We start from the raw sequence: 19,920 nt of genomic DNA, 5'->3' as shown, positions 1-19,920 counted from the left end.
GGCGCTGTGGCTCAAGTGGTAGAGCACTAGCCTTGAGCTGAAGAGCTGAGGGACAGCACCCAGGCCCAGAGCTCAGGCCCCATAACCGGACCCAAAAAATTAAAAAAAAAAAAGTAAGTGCTTAAGTTCCAAAATCACGAGGGGATGTTTTTGTTATAGCTATATTTTTTTTGGTCAGTCGTGAGGCTTGAACTCGGGGCTTGGGCACTATCCCTCAGCTCTTCAGCTCAAGGCTAGCACTTTACTACTTGAGCCACAGCGCCACTTCCAGTTTTCTAGTGGTTTATTGGAGATAAGAGTCTCACGGATTTTTCCTTGCCCGGCCTGACTTTGAACCATGATCATCAGATCTCAGCCTCCTGAGTAGCAAGGATTACAGGCGTGAGCCACCGGTGCCCAGCAGCTATATTTTTTTTATAACAAAACTTCCACTGAAATAGAATTTGGAAAAGAATGAGAAAAATGGTGTATATCCTATGTCATTTAGCAAAGCAGATACTTTCTGAGAAAGGCATTATTAATAAGTGAATTCTCATTGTGGACTTGTCATATGACATGATATATAGTAGACTTCAACAAAGATGGTATGATTATGATGGCACCGAGCTATAATTGTTTTGTTGCTGTTGTTGATTTAAACAAGGTTTTGTTTTGTCCCTCAAGCTGACCATACTCTCACGGTCCCACTGCCTCATTTTTCTGAGTGCTGGGATTATTGGCATATACTGCTACTCCTGCCTAAAACTATGCCATAGCCTTATGGGATATCCATTGTGTGGTTTTGTCATTGACTGAAATACCATATCCATATTTCACAGAAAGACATGTTATTTTTGCTTTACTCCTATGGCATTCATCCAAGGATATTTTGCTCCCAGGTGATTTGACAATGAGACATTAAACTGGGAAGATGTGGATGGGACTACTAATGGAATCTTATAGGTAACTAATTTTGCTAAATGTGCCACAAAGATATAAGAGAACGCACAACTGAAGTACTGAAACACTACTATGACACTAAACGGGGCACCAGCGGATTACACCAGTAATCCCAGCAATACAGGAGGCTGAAATCTGAGGATCATAGTTCAAAGTGGGCAAGAAAGTCACAGACAGTTTTTGAGAGTTCAAAAGATTCTTATCTCCAATTAACCAGTTTAAAAAAAAAAAAAACAGAAGTGGAGATGTGGCTCAAACACTAAAGCAGTAGCCATGAGCAGAAAAAAAAAAAAAAGTAAAAGCAGGAGGCCCTGAGTTCAAGCCCCAGTGACAGTGCACACAAAAAAAGTGGCAAGGGTGGGGATTTAACTCAGTGGAAGAGTACTTGCCTGGCACCTGTAAGGCCCTGAGTTCAGTCCTCTGGAAAAGAAAAAGTGAAGGTGGAGAAGCAACCAAGTGCCAGGTGCCAAGTTACCAGTGACTCACACCTGTAATCCTAGCTACTCAGGAGGCAGAGACCTGAGGATCATAGTTCAAAGCCAGCCCACACAGGAGAGTCCATAAGACTCTTACCTCCAATTAACTACCCAAAAGGCTGCAAGTGGAGTTGTAGCTCAAGTGGTAGAGTAAAAAAGTTTGGATAGACCCAAGTCCTGAGTTCAAGCCCCAGAACCAGCACCAGCATACACACACACACACACACACACACACACACACACACGCACACACACAAGAAAGGAAAAGAAAAGAGAGGGGAAAAAACGAAAAGCTAATGCTTATGGAAGTTAAAACAAAACACCCTCTGAAACTTGGAGATGGAGAAGCCATTTCCAGGAACCTGAATCATGCCTGCAATAGCTGTGATAACAGGAATGCTGGCGTGGACCACACCCCATCTATTAACGCTTAAAAATTCCCCAGTAACTAGTAATAGATCCTCACAAGAAAAGGAAAACAACAGAGCCAAGCCTGTCTACCTCTGTGCAGCTCCATGCAGCTTGCTGTCTGTATTACTTGACTGCCCTACTCCATTGTTTTCATTAGCCTAAGTTTGCTACCCCCAAGAGACTGGCCTAAGAAAGTAATAATGGTGATAGCTTCATTATTTATTCTAGGAAGTTATTAAAAGGCCCAGCAACTCCAGAAAGCATCGAATTATAATTGACATCCCAGGACTCCTTGAACTTCTCATCTCAAAATCCTCACTTCGCTATTTTCACAAATCCTAATCTATGTATCATAATTACTCAACTCTAATCAAGTCCCTGAATTGAAAGATCTACCTGAAATAAAATTTCAATATTTCAATAAGTCTGACATGGCGGTGGGGGAGTGCCCATATTGGGGCTTGAACTCAGGGCACTATCCCTTAGCTTTTTTACTCAAGACTACCACACTTTCACTTCAGCCACACCTCCACTTCTGACTTTTTGATATTCAATTGGAGATAAAAATCTGATGGACTTTCCTACCTGGGCTGGCTTCAAACCTCAGTCCTCAGATCTCAGCCTCCTGGGTAGCTAGGTAACAGATGTGAGCTACAGGCACCTGGCAATAAGTCAGATTTTGTAGTCTTTCTCAGAGACACTCTTTGACAAGTTAGCATTCTTCCATATGAGCAAAAAACTCATGATATGATATTTGTAGAATTCAACCAGGACTATGAGAAGTGTTTAAAGGCAGCAAGGAAAGCAAGCAAACTTCCATAACAAAACGGAAAAGAAATATTTTAAAAAGAAGAGTGAAAAATCTTCTCATCAGCAAAACTAAATATTGAAGACAAGGAGATCTCTTTCATGTACTGAAAAAAATCATAATTAGAAGCCTAAATGTCTAAACACTGGCAAAATATCATTTATAAGTCAAGTAAAAATAGAAATATTTAACATTTAAATACTTAGAAATTTGCTACCAATAATTCCTATAAAAATAACTGCTAAATAAGAAAAAATGAGCCAGGAAGAATGAACAGGCAAAGAAGCAACAGTATGCAAAAGAATTGTTTTAAAATGCTAGTAAGTCTAAGTATTGAATGCAAAAAAAAAATTAGAATGGCAATCATTTTCTGTGAGTGTTCAAAAACCAGCTGGCATTCCTTGTTAAAGATGGCATATTAAAAATAAGCATTTAATTCTGCTTCTTCCTGAAATGCTACAAAAATTACAACCAATTTTTTTAAGTAAAAAGGAAAACCTAAGATCTACTAGAAAGAAAGGAATAGGAAACATTTTAACAGCAATGAAATACTGGATGCTGAAACACAGGAGACAAGCCCATTGGGAAAGTTGACAATCAGTGTGAGTTACTAAGCAGACCACCAAAAGGCCAGGGAACTAGCTCTGCAAGGTACCCTGAAGGAAGTGTGAAGATGAACTAAATTCATTGTTGTAACTGGAAGACTGTGAAACCTAAATCCTCAGTGTTCCCATCCCTGCACAATCACTCCTACCCAGCAACAGCCTAAGACTGGAAGCTGGTTCCCAAGAAGCAAAACAGACTGGGGGCAAAGGGCTTACTATGCAGGAGGCTGAGATCCGAGGATCTGGTTCAAAGCCAACCCAAGGAAGACAAGTTTGAGACTCTATTCTGCAACTAATTAATAAAAAACCCCTGTGAACTTCCAGGCATATTTGAGCATGGTGGTATATTCTAGAAAGAGTACATTTATCATTCTGTTACTATGCCTCACAAGTTTCAGAGATTTTAACCCATGACCACTTGGTTCCATTGTCTTCTGGACTTGTGGAGAGAAAGAAAATTATGGTAGAAGCATATAGAAGGACAAAATGGTTCTTGTGGTGTATGTAAAGCAGATTAAGACAGACAGGAAAGGGCCTTCAAGGACACACCCCCAGGACTTATTTCTCAGTCCTTCTCTCCTAAATCTCCAATAAAATGCCATCATATTGAGAATACCATGAGGGATACACCTGCTGATTAAGTCAGAGCCTTCAGAATGTAATTACTTTCCCAAGTCTCATCAGCTAGCCACAAATCCCCAATATGCTTGCTTTCCTGAGGGAGCAAGAATGGCAGATATTATATATTCAAACCCTAACTCAGAGAATGTTCAAGAAAATTAATTAATATGATAAATAATTAATAAGGTGAAACAAAACCCGGGAGATAGTACATTCAGAGGCAAAAAAGAATGTCCAACCTGAGAGTCAAGGAGAAAGCAGACTGATAACTCTAGTTATTCCAGATCAGAAGGGCTGGGAATGTGACTTAGTGGTACAGTGCTTGCCTAGCATGCGAGAAGCCCTGGGTTTGATTTCTCAATAGCTCATACACAGAAAAAGCCAGAATTGATGCTGTGGCTCAAGTAGTAGAGTGCTAGAGTGCTAGCCTTGAGCAAAAGAAGCTCAGGGACAATGCCTTGAGTTCAAGCCCCAGGGCTAGCAAAATATTATTATGATGATGATGAATATAACTATGTTCACCAAGTGGAGAAAAATCAAAATCAAGAAAATCAAACCAAATTCATTCAAGAAAGATACATATAACGATATTTCATGAAGAGATATGCAAGAAAAATAACTATGTTTTATGGTTCTACTTTAAATAATTTCTACTTTAATATAATAAGCATTTAATATTTATTTAATAAAATTATGATATAGCTCTATAAGAAAAGAGAAAGTAGCTGGGCATGGGTGGCTTACACCTGTAATCCTAGCTACTCAAGAGGCTGAGATCTGAGATTGTAGTTTGAAGCCAGCCCAGGTAGAAAAGTTCATGAGCCGCTTATCTCCAATTAACCACCAAAAAGCCAGAAGTGGAGCTGCACCTCAAATGGCAGAGTGCTAGCCTTGAGCACAAAAGCTCAGGGACAGTGCCCAGGTCCTGAATTCAAGCTCCAGGACTGGCATACACACACATACACACACACACACACACACACACACACACACACACACATACAAAACACACAAAGAGGGAGGGGAGGAGAGAAAGAGCCAGGCATGGTAGCACATGCCTATAATCCCAACACCGAGGAGGCTACAGCAGAAGATCCAAAGTTTGAAGCTAGCCTATGCTATATACTGAGATTCTCATAAATATTTCAAGAAAAAAAGAAAGAAAAAAAAGGAAGGAAGGAAGGAAGGAAGGAAGGAGGGAAGGAGGGAGGGAGGGAGGGAAGGAGGAGAAAGAAAGAAAGTAAAGAAAAGCATACATCTTAGGGGAAGGAGGACAAAATAAAAAGGAATCCTCACCTATTGTAGTGATAAATTAATAATGGTGAAAGCTGAAAAATCAAGAAATAGCAATGGGAGCTAGACACTCGAGACTCATGTAATCCTAGCTACGCAGGAGGCTGAGATCTAAGATTAGCAGTTTGAAGGTAGCTTGGGTAGGAAAGTCCATGAGATTATTATCCAAAAAGCTGAAGGTGTGAGTGTTGCTCAAATGATGCAGTGTTAGCCTTGAGTGGATAAAGCTGAGGGACAGCTCCCAGTCCCTGAGTTCAAGCTCCAGTACAAGAACAAACAAGCAAACAAAAATTAAGGCCCATCATGGTGGAGGGCACCACACTTGTAATTCTAGTACTTAAGAGGCCAAGGCAGGAGAGTAGAGAGTTTGAAGTCCGGCCTAGGCTACATAGTGAGATCCTGTCTAAATTATCACATATTATTACTTTTATTATTTCTCTTGATTGTTTAAATTCTGATTGAAGCAAATTTGGGAAATGAAGACCAAATTTGAGGATTGCGGGGGAGGGGTGAGAGAAAGAAGAAGGAGGAGGAGGAGGGGAGGGGTGCGAGGGGGAGGGGAGGAGAGGGGAGGAGGAGGATGACAACAATGATGTTGAGGAAGAGGAGGACAAGGACTAGGAGAGGAGGAGGAGGAGAAGATAAAGCTGGTTTAATGATGCACACTTGAAATCCCAGAATTGGGAAGGTTGAGGCAGTAGAGTCCTGAGTTTGGATTACTCATCTCAAAATACAAAAACTAAAAAGACGAAAGTTACTTGCAGGCTTCTGGTGATTGCTGTGAGTTTTCCATGCAGTGACACAGTAAACTGGTTAGGACTTAAAGCAGCTGGACAGTACCTTGGTCTAACAAGTTAAAGCTAGAAGCAAAAGAGACAAGAAAGAAAGAAAGAAAGAAAGAAAGAAAGAAAGAAAGAAAGAAAGAAAGAAAGAAAGAAAGAAAGAAAGAAAGAAAGAAAGAAAGAAAGAAAGAAAGAAAGAAAGAAAGAAAGAAAGAAAGGAAAGAAAGGAAAGAAGGAAGGAAGGAAGGAAGGAAGGAAGGAAGGAAGGAAGGAAGGGAGAGAGAGAGAGGAAGGAAGGAAGGAAGAGAAAAGAACTTCTAGGGCTGAGAATGTGGCTCAGTAGTAGAGTGCTTGCCTAGCATGCATGAAGTTCAATTCCTCAGTACTGCATACACAGAAAAAGCTGTGGCTCAAGTGATAGAGTGCTAGCCTTGAGCAAAATAAGCTTAGGGACAGTAACCACACCCTGAGTTCAAGCCCCAGGACTGGCAAGAAAAAAAAAATCTAGTGTCTGTCCCTCCCTAGCCTCTTCTAGCTTGGATAACTTTCCCATGATTGTGGAACAAGGGTTTGCAGAAGAGACCTGTTTAGAAAGTAATAACCAATCCAAAGGTGGTAGAATAGGACCAAAAGGTTTCCCCTTCCAAAATACCTAATAATAATAGGATAGGGATAACCAATCAGAGCATAGCCCAGAATGTAAGGCCGTTGGACGCTGAGCCACAGTGGGAGAGAGGATGGACTACAGAACCAAGCAAGATACTTTTGAATAAAAGTTTTCATACTCATCCTCTGCCGCCTAGTTGCGGCAGCCTGCAATAGAGCTTCAACACTGATAGGCATTCTCTGCCACTGGGCTGCAACTAGCAGGCTTGCCTACTATAGGAACATGTCCCTAGTAGACCCTGCGGCAAGATTGCTATCTCCCTCTCTCCCTCCTTCCTTCCCTCCCTCCCTCTCCCCCACTCTCTCTCTGGGCTTTTAACTCAGTTGTCAGGCAGTCTCTATACCATTTGTGCCATACTCCCAGCCCTTCTCCTCAGCCACTTTTTTCCGCTTTTTTAGATAGTACTGGGGTTTGCACACAGGATCTTGTTTGTGTTTACTAGTCAGGCGCTCTACCACTGAGCTACACATCCCACTTTTTCTTCTTTCATTTTTATGGCCTGAAATGGGGCTTGAACTCAGGACCTCATTGTTCTCCTGTGGCTTTGTCACTCATGGTTGTCACTTACCTCCTGAGCCATGACTTTAGCCTTCCTTCAGTACCCTGAATCTACATAGAACACTAAAAATGCAATTCAATTACAGAAAAGTTGAAGGCAAATAAGGCACCAAGTGATACACCCAGAGCCCTAACAGGACAGCCATGAAGCAGACTCAGAAGGTTTTTCGTTTGTCTTGGTTTTTTGTTTTGTTTTTTGTGTTTTTGTTTGATTGGGGTTCCCCCCTCCTCCCCCAGTCCTGGGGCTTAGGCCTGGGCACTATCCCTGAGCTTATTTTGCTCAAGACTAGCACTCTACGCCTTGAGCCACAGCATCACTTCTGGCGTTTTCCTGTTTATGTGGTACTGAGAAATCGAACCCAGGGCTTCAGGTATGCTAGGCAATCACTCTTACCACAAGCCACATTCCCAGCCTGCAGAACCAACTGTTCACATAAGGAATTTGCAGAGTTCCAGTGAGGATTCACAAGTTCCAGAAAGGGCTGGGATGTAGCTCAGTGGCAAAGCGCTTGCCTAGCAAGTGCAACGTCCTGGGTTCGATCCCCAGTGCCAAAAAAAGAAAAGACAAAAGAAATACAGTTAAAACAAAAACCAAACAAGTTCCAGAAAGCTGGGCTTGTCTCTCAGCCAGACAGCTTTGGGGCTCTGGAGATGGCTTCAAGATACTCCTTCAGGCCACTCTATATCAGGGTCTTACTGATACTGAGGGGTGAAGCCTCATCCCAACACTCACAGTCACCTCATAGCTTTGAAAATGATAGAATCAAGCACTCATAGTACAAATACATCCAGGGGAACAAAGTGAAAGAATACGAGAGTCCAAGACTCCAAGATAGGAATCTAGAGTTGAGAAGGTAGCTCAGTGGTAGAATGCTTGTCTTGCATGCATGGGGCCCTAGATTCGATTCCTCAGCACCACATAAGCTAAGTAGAAAAAGCCAGAAGTGGAGCTGTGGCTCAAGTGGTAGAGCACTAGCCTTGAGCTGAAGAGCTGAGGGACAGCACCCAGGCCCAGAGTTCAGGCACACGACCAACAAAAAAAAATTATATATATACATACATATGTATATATATAGATATAGATATATGTATATATATGTGATTGGAGTCCAAGGTGCCTGCCACCAAAGACTTGGGTCACCAGAGTGAGCTACTGAAAACACCCCACCAATGCTTGTGAGGGCACAGAACTGACCATGGTGGATTGCAGATTGAGGACAAACTGGAAGAGTTCAAGGCAGGGGAGAAATCCAGATGGCCAGAACGTTGGCAGCAAAGTAGTACAGAGGGGCCAGGAGTTCTTTGATAGCAATGGGAACTTGCTACAGATTTTGAGATAGGACCTGGCTTTATGAAATATACCTGGCAAATGTATTTCTCCCTTTTCTTTCTTCTTTCCTTCCTTTTTTCCTTCCTTCCTTCCTTCCTTCCTTCTTTCTTCCTTCCTTCCTTTGTTCCTTCCTTCCTTCCTTCCTTCATTCTTTCCTTCCTCCCTCCCTTTTCTTCCTCCATCCCCCCCTCCCCACCCTCCCTCTGCTCTCTCTCTCTCTCTCTCTCTCTCTCTCTTTCTTTCTTTCTTCCTTCCTTCCTTTCTTTTTCTTTCTTTCTTTCTTTCTTCTTTCTTGCCTGTCCTGGGGTTTCAGCTCAGAGTTTGTCCCTGAGCTTTTTGGCTCAAGGCTAGAACTTTACAACTTGAGTCACAGCTCCACTTCTGGCTTTTGGTAGTTAATTGGAGATAAGAGTCTCAATGACTTTCCTGCCTGGCTGCTTCAAACTAGGATCTTAGATCTCAATCTTCTAAGTAGCTAGGATTTCAGACATGAGCCACCAGTGCCTGGCTGAACTGCCAGGATGTCTGCCTATGAATTAGCCATTTCAGCATCTGAGGAAGAGATGCACCTGTGATGTGGGCAGAAAGAGCTACTTGAATAGATTGAAGTTTCCTTGGTGCATAGCTTTCAGTCTGACTCCAGTGAATTAGCAATACTTTATAAACACCCCTGGTGCAGGGATACTATATGTTAAAAACTGTTGTTTGTGTAGTTACTATTTCTGCATTATTTGTGATACTATGTTAGAGAAAAGAAAGTTTTCTTCCTTCTTGATCGCTGAACACTGACAGTTCTGAATTGTGTTCTGGACTACTCAGATTAATTGGTTGTAATGCTTATAAATAATTAAGATAAAATGTAGCAAAAATTTTTACCTGCAAGCTGGGTGCTAGTGGCTCACGCCTGTGATCCTAGCTACTCAGGAGACTGAGATCTGAGGATCGTGGGTCAAAGTCAGCCCAGGTAGGAAAGTCCATGAGACTCTTATCTCCAATAAACCAGTAATAAAACTGCAAGTGGCTCTGTGGTCAAGTGGTAGAGCACTAGCCTTGAGCTGAAGAACTGAGGGACAGTGCCCAGGTCCAGAATTCAAGCCCAACGACCAACAACAACAACAAAAATTACCTGCATTTCCACTCAGGATAGAGTTCACCTGTTTTAATAGTTGGTATATTTCCTTTCAGTCTTTTCTATAATTTACATTATATATATATATATATATATGTTTTACTTTATTTTTTCTTTTTCCATCATTCTTCTTTTTTCTTTCTTTCTTTCTTTCTTTTTTGTCAGTTGTGGGGCTTGAACTCTGTCCCTCAGCTTTTCAGCTCAAGGCAAGCATTCTACCACTTGAGCCATGGCACCACTTCTGGTTTTCTGGTCGTTTATTGAAGATAAGAGTCTCACTGACTTTCCTACCCAGGCTGGCTTTGAACCTCAATCCTCAGATCTCAGCCTCCTGAGTAGCTAGGATTACAGGCATGAGCCATCAGCGCCCAGCTATTTCTTTATTTTTAAAGCTTTTATGTTTTAAAACTGAGGTTTACTACAGATCTGTTTTTTATTTTTTTGACCAGTTCTGGAGCTTGTGAACTCAAGTCCTTGACACTTTCCCTGGGTTTCTTTTGCTCAAGGCTAGCACTCTACCACTTCAGCCACAGCGCCACTTTCAGCTTTTTCTGCTTATGTGGTACTGAGGAATTGAACTCAGGGCTTCATGCATGCTAGGCATGTTAGCCACATTTCCAGCCCCTGTATATTCTTTTGTGTCCTATTTTACTTATAAATAATAATTCTGGTGTATTTCTACTAGAGACACACTCTAATAGTGTGGGGATGAAAGTCAGTTGTGGGGTTTGAACTGGGGGTGTGGGTGCCGTCCTTGAACTCTTTTGCTAGTTCTCTACCACTTTGAGCCACAGTGCCACTTCTGGTTTCCTGGTGGTTAATGGAGATAAGAGTCTCGCAGATTTTCCTTCCCAGGCTGGCTTTGAACTGCAATCCTCAGATCTCAACCTCCTGAATAGCTAGGATTACAGGCATGAGTCACCAGCACCCTACTTGAGACCACACTCTTATAAAGTCATACGAATGGATGGGGAAAGCTACTCTAGAAAATTAATGATCTCTAGAAAATTAATGCTCAATATAACTAAAAGGCAGCAGATTCAAGAGTATTTGGAGGGGAGAGGGGAGGCTGGGAAGGGATGTGAAGGGTAAACAAAGGAGGAGGCTGCAATGCTTGGTAAGAAATGTACGCATTATCCTGCCCATGTAATTGTAACCCCTCTGTACAGTATGTTCACAAATAAAATAAAATTAAATTTAAAAAAAAGAGTATTTGGAGATTCATTTCCTCTGACCTCTGAGTAGTTGAGTCCACTATAAGCTAAACTACTAAATTAATCCCGTTGCAACAATGAGAAGTACAAGTTGTCATTTCAAAAACGAACTTTACAACTTTGGAGGGTGGGGGGAGGATGGGAAGGGATGGGAAGGGTAAATAAAGGGCTACAATGCTTGATAAGAAATGTACTCATTATCTTGCCCATGTAATTGTAACCCCTCTGTACAGTATTTTCACAATAAAAAAAATTAAAAAAATGAAAAGTAAACGTTTTCCTGGATGAAATCTGGGGTACATTCTCCATCTTGAGGATGAAAGGCGAGTTAGATAGTAGGTGAGGCCATGCATGCATTTTGGAGCCAGACTGCCATTGTAGGAAACTAAGCTTCACCCATACCTCTAGCTGGGTGATCTGGGCCAATTCTTAGCCTATCTGTGTTCACATGGACTCCTCCCTAAAGTGAAGACAGCCCTTGTGCCTCATAGACTTTTGGCCTAGGACAGATGCTAGTCAGGGTAACAGAGTCACTATCCCTGCGCTTTAAGGATGCTCAGCTAGATGGGTGTAGTTCACTGTTCCACCCTCTCTGGGAGGAGTGTGTGCGGGCCTGCCTGGGGGGAGGGGGGACGTGGGAATCTTTGGGCACGATGCTTTGCAATTGGCTGGCTCTGACAACACAGGGGCGAGCCTTCCAGGCGGTGCTGCTGTGACTACGTGGGTCTGTCTGGTCTGGAAACAGGGGCGGGCTGGGAGGGGTGCGGTGCGCCCACGCTGCGTGGCGGCTCCCACCACCCAGTGTGAGACGGCGTCCCTGTAAGTCAGCGACGCACGCCGCGCTGTGAACCCTGCTTCCATGCCTGTGTCAGGGCTTAAAAATAGATGCTAATCCGTCAGAGGGCTCCGGTGGCGAAGGCGGCGGCGCCAGCAGCAGCAGCAGCAACCCCGGGTGGTGGTGGTGGTGGTGGAGGTGGTGGCGACGTTGCGGGAGAGTCATGGCCTTGGGGTGGCCTGCGCCTGCCATCCTCCGCGGGAACTAAACGCAGCGCACCGAGGCGCGCAAACAGGTTAGAGGGGCCCGCGTGCCTTCCCTGCGGCCTCGCCTGGGCTGGGGAGGGGCGCGCGATCGATTGATCGGGGTGATGGACATCGTAGTCCGCCGCAGCAGCGGAACAGGGCGCCCACCGCAGCGGGCTCCCCCCGCTGCGCCGGGCTGTCTGGATAGGCAAAGCGCTTGGGCAACAGCAGCCATGAACCTGTTAGGAGCAGGACGGCGGCGGGGAAGGGAGCCAGAGGAGATTGGACGATGCCCAGGGGTGTGTATTCCGAGGACAGAGAGAGGGCCCCTCCACCGCCATCCCCAGCAGAGACAGAGGTTCATCTGGTCTCCTTCCCGCCTCCCCCCCCCCCTGCGTTCCACCAGCGTGGAGATGGCAGAATGCATGAGGAGGAAAGGTTGCTTAAGAAAAGAAAAAAAAAGGGGAGGAGGGGATGGGATCTCCAGACTTGGAGGAAAGAGATAGTGAGAGGTGGGAGGGGGAGCTAATGGTGGAAAGGAGTGCTGATGGAGGTCATAGAGCTGTATTTCTGTGTTTATTATATCCCAGACATAGAAAATAATAGCAATAATAATAATAATATATCCCCAAATACCTGAATATGGAATCTTCTGTCACTTAGTCGTGATTCCCCCAAACCTCTACTTCTGAGGTCCTGTGCGTGCTGGTGCTTGGTCTCTCCTGGCCTGGAGGAAAGGAGACCCGGGCCTGGCTGACAGTGTAGCATGGGGACCCTGTGGTCATGGACAAAAATGGCCTCTCACTGGTGGACATTGGATGTGCTGGCTGCAGAAGGCAGGGAGGGAAGTGGGAGGGTGCTGCGGCTGAGCCCATCCTCTCCAACACGCAGCGCCCTGGGCGCATGGGGAAGAGGGCTGTGGGTTTGCCATCTTGTGCAAGGCATACACACGCTTCAGGGGCTGACCTGTGGCGACGGCTTAGCACAGCAGCGCTCCACTTGGAGAAGGACTGGTGGTCCCCAAGTACCGGGATTCCTAACAGCTGGCAATCCTGACCTCTAAGCCCTGGGCCTGCAGGACCCCTCACTTCCCTTTCCTTCTCCCTCCCCAGGCCTCTGGCCTCTGCTCCTCCCAGGGCCCACTCGGCTTCAGTCACTCTCAAACTCACAACCCCACATCAGAGATGAGGCTCCATGAAAGCAGAGTTCTTTCTACCTGTTGTACACATCCATGGGTGCTCATAGCTTCCACTAATTCCCAGACTTTCTTTTCCCTGTCCATCCCCAAACCTTTATACCCACTTCCCACACTGGCTTATCTTTGAGGCTTTTAGGACAGGAATGGGTTAAGATACTTCACTGCTCTGGCACCTAGTTAGAAGGACTGGCATGTGTCATGGCCCCAGCTGCCCCAGCTGCCATTGTCTTTTGATAATTCCTTCTGGATGGGTCCAAAGCCCCTCCCACCCAGCACCAGCTCCCTAAACTCTTCATCTGTAGCCCCTCCTGGGTAGATGAGACCCAGATTCTGACTGGCAAAAGCCCAGCCCTGTGTACAGGCACCCAAATGTCGTGTGTGTGTGTGTGTGTGTGTGTGTGTGTGTGTGTTGGCAGTACGGGTGGGGCAGTGGAGCAGAAACTCAGCAGCTGGGCAGCTCCCTCTTTCTGTAAACAAGGACATGTGACCCTTCCACCTCCTTGCCTGGCAGAGCCAAAGAGCTCAGAAGAAGGAGCTGCCACAGCTGAAGAAGGTAATTCTAGAAGCCCCCACCCCGGAGCGGGAGGAGGGGTGGGGAGGAAGTGGGGGGGAGAGTTGGGGGGGATCAACCCCACCTAGCCTTACCTCTCCTGAGGATCTTCTCCCCAGGGCCAGGCCCAGCTGGCAAAATGGGAAACACCTGCTCTGGGAGTCACTCAAGTGTGTCTCACACCCCCTCTCCTTCCAGCAACAGCTACCTGGTGATCAACCCCATCCTCACCACCGCACCCAGACAGCAACTGAGCCTCTAAGATGTGTCCTGGTAACTGGCTCTGGGCTTCCATGACTTTTATGGCCCGCTTCTCCCGGAGTAGCTCCAGGTCTCCTGTTCGTACCAGAGGGAGCCTGGAGGAGATGCCCACCGTTCAACATCCCTTCCTCAACGTCTTCGAGTTGGAGAGGCTCCTCTACACCGGCAAGACTGCCTGTAACCATGCTGATGAGGTCTGGCCAGGCCTTTACCTTGGAGACCAGTACGTATCAGGGAGATGGAGGCTTGGCCAAGGGCATGTGGGAAGGAGGGAGAGAGACAGAGACAGAGACAGACAGACAGACAGAGGCTGACTTGCACTGTTCATTTCAGCTTAAGGACTGAAGAGAGAGACCCTTAGGCAGAGAATAGAGGCTGGAGGACTTGGGTGAGTTTAGGCAGGATTATTGAATTATACAACTCTGGTCAGGAAAAATTCTGTCCTTTTGGTATTCTTTTAGCAAATGTCTGGTATTGAATGCCAGTGCTATGTACCAGGCTAATTGCTCTCATAGCTCTGGAAAAGGTGCTCTCTGGGACAGGAGTGGGAGGTGGGAAGCTGGAGGGGTTTCAAGCTGGGTCATCTAGAGACCAGGTAAATCCCAGTGTGCAGAGCTTCAAGGTGAGCCTTTGAGAAATGAGCAGCATAAGAGGAGAGGCCTCTGCTTGTCCTGCTCATGGCTTTCATGTAGGTAGATAGTTCCGTGTGAATTTTCATTCTTAACCTTCATAACGGCCTCACAAGCAAGGTAGGAGTTCTTCTACCTCACACTTCCCAGGTTACACCCGAGGAAACTGACATTCAGGGAAGTTGTGACTGGCCCAAGTTCCTATGTGTCATAGATAGCAGAGTCAGGACCTGGAGGGTCAAGTTCAATATTCATCTCACTTAAGGAGTTTGTACTGCATGGACGAATTGTGCTGATATCTGACTCTTGGACCTACCCAAAAGCTGAGAGGGTATGGTCTAGATCAACATTTGAAGGTGACGTTGTAAAATAGGGTAAATATGAGCCATTAAATGACTAGCCAAACCAAGGAGGATTCCAGGTGTCAATGAGATTATAAAGTAACGGGGAGTTAGGTGTGGAAACAAATGTCAGAACCATATAACCTCAAGATTCACAGGAAGCCAGGTAGGGGGATCATGCCTGTAATCCCAGTAACACGGGAGGCTAAAATAGGAAGTTCTACAATTCCAGGCCAGCTTAGGCTACCTAAGGAGACTCTTCTGAAATAAACAGCAACAATGCAAAGATGAAGAATATTAGCAGGGATACTACAAAAATGTATTTGTAATTATTTTTTGGTGCTGGGGACTGAACCCGGGGCATTGCACATCCTAAGTATACACTACACTTTAAACTGCACCACTGACCCTACCAGAGAACTTAAAGATGTAGGTGTGGTCCTCATATACTCAGCCATACCCAGGCCTGCACCATGATCCCTCTCTCTGCTTTAACACCTGATGACAGGAAAATCACTGTCCCAAGGCGTGTCAGCTCTCTTCCAGCAGATCCACTGTTAGTATAAATTTAGTTGTGTCAAACAGGAATCTGGTTCCTTGCAACTTCCATCCTTTGGGTCCCCCTGCAGTTGAAAGCCATGCAGATTGAATTTTGCTTTCTCTAGGCACTGGAGATATTGTTCGATGACTATTGTCACCCCATCCCATTTTTGTTTATTTTGTACCAGTCCTGGGGCTTTAACTTAGCTCTTTACCTCTTGACCCCTAGCTCTACTTCCAGTGTTGCGGTAGTTGCATGCAAATGAGAGTCTCACAGACTTTCCTGCTCTGGCTGGCTTTGAACCACCATCCTCAGATCTCAGCTTTCTGAGTAGCTAGAATTACAGGCATGAGCCACCTGTACTGGACTTAAGTCCTAATACTGCTCATAGGGTGAGAGACCCTATCCTCCTTTCTCTCTTCTGAGGAATCAAAAGTCAATACAGTAGGAAATGGAAGCCAATGATGGAAACTAAGCCAAAAACTTGCCTGACCCCTGTTCTTTCCCCCCTCCCCTGACCTCTGCCCAATAGGGACATGGCCAACAACCGCCGTGAGCTTCGTCGCCTGGGAATCACCCACGTTCTCAATGCCTCCCACAACAGGTGGCGAGGCACACCGGAGGCCTATGAGGGGCTGGGCATCCGCTACCTGGGGGTGGAGGCACACGACTCGCCAGCCTTTGATATGAGCATCCACTTCCAGGCAGCCGCTGACTTCATCCACCGAGCCCTGAGCCAGCCAGGAGGTAAGGAGGGAAAGCAGGAAGGGGAGAAGAGCTGAGGGGACCTGGAGTTCCGGAGAAGCCCCAGGTTCAAGCATGGGGAGAGATGTCAGCAAGAGGACCAAAATATTCCCAATAGAATGTTAAGGGAAGTACATGGTTCTTGTGACCGTGGTGTATCTAGGCAATACAAGGAAAAGACAAGGAGGAATCAAGCAGCGGTGGCTCACGCCTGTAATCCTAGCTACTTAGGAGGCTGAGATCTGAGGATCGCAGTTTAAAGCCAGCCCGGGCAGGAAAGTCTGTGAGACTCTTATCTCTAACCACCCAAAAGGTGGAAGTGAAAGTGATTCAAGTGGTAGAGCTCCTCCAGCCTTAAGCAAAGAAGCCAAGCAAGAATGTGAAGCCCTGAGTTCAGGCCCAGTACCAGCACTCAAAAAAAAAAAAAAAAATATATATATATATATATATATATATATATGTATTCTGCATCTGTACAGTGTAACAGTTGGTAGCATAGCATTTGCTTTGTATTAATTATACATCATCTAGAAATGATTTAAAGTATATGGGAAGATGTATACAGGTTATATGTTCATATTGTTGCCTTTTTATATACAGGGAGGGACTTGAGGTATCCACTAATTTTTGCTATCTGCTGGAGATCCTAGAACCAATCTTCCCAAATACCAAGGAATGATTGTTTATGTAAATAATAAATGAACCATTTTCCAGTGACTTATGCCTATAATCCTAGCTACTCAGGAAAAAGCTGAAATCCAGAGGATCACAGTTCAAAGCCAGCCCCAGCAAAAATGTCCTGTAAGACTCTACCTCCAAAGTAGGCAGCAAAAAGCTGGAGGTGTGGTTCAAGTGGTAGTGTCAGTTGAACAGGCAAACTCAAGGCCCAAGGTCAAACCCAAATACCAGCAAATATACATATTATATATACATATAACATATTAAAGTTTCTATGTATTACACATACATTAAATGTATATATTATATGTATGTATGATGTAAAATAAAGCATATATTATGTTTTTATTCTTATCCACTGTATGTATATAATGGTTTTATGGATATATGAAATGGTTGAGAGAAACTTCAGGATAGGAGTGTGGGAGGGGCAGGAGTGGTAGTTTAGCTACTTGGGAGTCTGAAGTTGACGGATTTACTGAACACAGGAGTGTTGGGTCAGACTTGGCAACATAGAAAAACTTATTCTCAAAACACAAAGAACACCACGTTTGTTGGTTATACATATTTGGAATGTTTTTTTAAAAAGATAAAAGAAGGGATAAGATAGGCTGGGAATGTAGCTTAGTGGTAGAGTGCTTGCCTAGCATGAATGAAGCCCTGGGTTCAATTCCTTAGTACTACATACACAGTAAAAGCCAGAAGTAGGGCTGGGAAGGTGGCTCAGTGGTAGAGTGCTTGCCTTGCATGCTCGAGGCCCTGGGTTTGATTCCTCAGCACCACATAAGCAAAAAGAAAAAAGCCAGAAGTGGCGCCGTGGCTCCGGTGGTAGAGCGCTAGCCTTGAGCTGAAGAGCTGAGGGACAGTGCCCAGGCCCAGAGTTCAGGCCCCACAACTGGACCCAAAAAAAAGAAAGAAAGAAAGAAAGAAAAGAAAAAGAAGAAGTGATGCTTTGGCTCTAGTGGTAGGGTACTAGCTGTGAGCAAAAGACGCTCAGAGATAGTGCTCAGGCCCTGAGTTCAAGCCTCAGGACTGGCAAAAAAAAAAAAGTACAGGAAAGACTGAAGATAGGCCAGGTTCAACTCAAGAGTGTTTCCTATTGACAGACTCAGAAACTATCAACTGAAACTTTAGGCCAAGCCTGGTCTTGCATCACGGTGGGTCTCTATGGACACTGAGCTGTGTGTCTCCTCTGCCCTGTTCTCAGAGGCCTCATCCCTTTACAGGGCTCTGCATTCCTGTCTTGCTGTTGTTAGTATTATTGCTGTGAAATTAAGCCAAGGCCTTGCCCATACCAGGCCTAGGCTCTACCACAGTCCAGTATCTGCGGATACTAAGAAATATAATTCATTTGCAGCCATTTCTGTCTTCATGAACCTCTGCTTACCTAACTTTCTTTCCTTTCCTTTCCTTTTCTTTTACTTTCTTTTTTCCTATCCTGGGGCTTAAACTCAGGGTCTGGGTGCTGTCCCTGAGCCTCTTTGTGCTCAAGGCTAGTACTTTACCAACTTGAGCTACACTGCCACTTCCGGCTTTTTTTGAGTAGTTTATTGGAGGTAAGAGTTTCACAGGGAATTTCCTGCGCAATCTGGCTTGGAATTGGGATCTTCAGATCTCAGCCTCCTGAGCCGCTAGGAGGACAGGTGGCAAGCAGCTTGCTGTGTTTCTATTCACCTGTCCAGGTCTCCCTCCCCATCACCCCATCTCAGCTATCTCTTTGTCTCCCCACAGGGAAGATTCTGGTGCACTGCGCTGTGGGTGTGAGCCGGTCGGCCACCCTGGTGCTGGCCTACCTCATGCTGTACCACCACTTCACCCTGGTGGAGGCCATCAAGAAAGTAAAAGACCACCGAGGCATCATCCCCAACCGGGGCTTCCTGAGGCAGCTCCTGGCCCTGGACCGCAGGCTGCGGCAGGGTCTGGAGGCATGAAGGGAGAGGAAGGGAGGTCAGGCCAGGCCTGTGGGTAGGAGAGAGGAGAAGAGAGGAGGCCCAGGTGGGCAGATAGCAGAGAGCCACATAACCTGTACTTCCCTGGTGGCTGGAGAATGGAGGGCCCCAGCCACTGTCACTTCTTGTGGGAGCATTGTGGTGACTGGGCACTCCATGGGGGTACTGACCAGGAGAGGAAGCAGCTAGACTATTGGTGAAAGATGGTCCTGGGATTGGGGCACTGCTGAATTCCAGCTAAAATATGCCAAGTGACTTTTAGTCCCTTCCTTTCTTTGTGTTCACTTGTTCCCTTCTCTCGCTTAATAAAACAGAAGGGTCATCTCTGTCCTGTGCCTGGGCAGGGAGTCAGGGATGGGCAAGCACCAAGGTAGGTGTGTGTAGTTGTATGGAGAGCATAGCTTAAAGATAGATGAAGACATGATTCTGGGAAAAGCCTCAATGTCAGAGAGTCTTGTTACTCCAAGTACAGGAAGAAGAGCTAAGGGACAGTTGTCCTGATACCCACTGGCACTTATCTGCTCGTGGCCAAAAGAATGAGTGAGGTGTTTGACGGGGGGGGGGGGCGGATGGGGCTTGTTAGACAGTCATTGTTTATTGGGTGCAGATGTCTGGAGAGAAAATAAAGATTGTGGAAAAGAAGACAGTTTCTTGATGTCATTGGCAGTTTAAGAGACTTCTGTACCTATCTTCTGGGAATCCCAGCCATATATGGTGTAACTCTGGTTTGTGAACCCCTCATTTCCATGATAAATTCCTTCCCCACTTTTTAAGGAACCCTATGAAATCGTGAGCTGTTATTTCCAACTAGTCCACAGTGAGGCAGCAGAGGACCAATAAAAAAATAAAAACTCGTCTGCAGCCACTGCATAGAATGGATCCTTCACTTCCCAAGCTAACAATAGATCTTTGGCCCCAAGTCCTCATTCTGAAGAGAAAACAGACTATTAATTCTTAAATTCACTCAGCCCCAAATCTCTTATATTTAGGTGGGTTTTTTCCCCTGGTAACAATGTATTTAATGTTTTAATGTTCAGGAACAAGATAATGCAATTGGGTAATCCTCATAGTTTACTCAGAGGAATGTAACTCCATCTCCTTAGTAAACTTACACAAAAACTGGACCTAATGACTGTTATTATCCCAACTGCCTAACTGCCACACATCCCTCCTTTA

The 19,920-nt window shown here is 45.3% G+C and overlaps 1 protein-coding gene across 3 annotated transcripts; it reads left to right on the top strand.

Moving 5' to 3' along the window:
* Positions 1–11,838: 11,838 nt before the first annotated feature.
* On the top strand, positions 11,839–19,334 carry Dusp26 (dual specificity phosphatase 26 (putative)). Of its 3 annotated transcripts, XM_013025159.1 has the most exons (5): positions 11,840–11,903; positions 13,563–13,604; positions 13,800–14,085; positions 15,906–16,120; positions 18,527–19,334. In XM_013025159.1, the coding sequence occupies exons 3-5, from the start codon at positions 13,865–13,867 to the stop codon at positions 18,724–18,726; spliced, it is 636 nt and encodes a 211-aa protein (XP_012880613.1). In that variant the 5' UTR covers positions 11,840–11,903; positions 13,563–13,604; positions 13,800–13,864; the 3' UTR covers positions 18,727–19,334. The 3 variants fall into 3 exon arrangements, with proteins under 3 accessions (XP_012880630.1, XP_012880613.1, XP_012880623.1); XM_013025176.1 differs by lacking the exon at positions 13,563–13,604 and having other exon boundaries at positions 11,839–11,903; XM_013025169.1 differs by lacking the exon at positions 11,840–11,903 and having other exon boundaries at positions 13,543–13,604.
* Positions 19,335–19,920: the final 586 nt, after the last annotated feature.

The sequence above is a fragment of the Dipodomys ordii genome, unplaced genomic scaffold (assembly GCF_000151885.1).
Source record: "Dipodomys ordii isolate 6190 unplaced genomic scaffold, Dord_2.0 Scaffold4, whole genome shotgun sequence".
Classification (NCBI taxonomy): Eukaryota; Metazoa; Chordata; class Mammalia; order Rodentia; family Heteromyidae; genus Dipodomys; species Dipodomys ordii.
The sequence above is the reverse complement of the archived record's forward strand: the minus strand, read 5'-3'. Positions and strand labels throughout refer to the sequence as shown.

Bases quoted from the DNA above. Each gene is read 5' to 3' on its own strand.
- Dusp26 (XM_013025176.1), top strand. From the start codon at position 13,865: ATGTGTCCTGGTAACTGGCTCTGGGCTTCCATGACTTTTATGGCCCGC. The intron at 14,086-15,905 runs GTACGTATCAGG...TCTGCCCAATAG, and splicing joins GGCCTTTACCTTGGAGACCA to GGACATGGCCAACAACCGCC. The intron at 16,121-18,526 runs GTAAGGAGGGAA...GTCTCCCCACAG, and splicing joins AGCCCTGAGCCAGCCAGGAG to GGAAGATTCTGGTGCACTGC.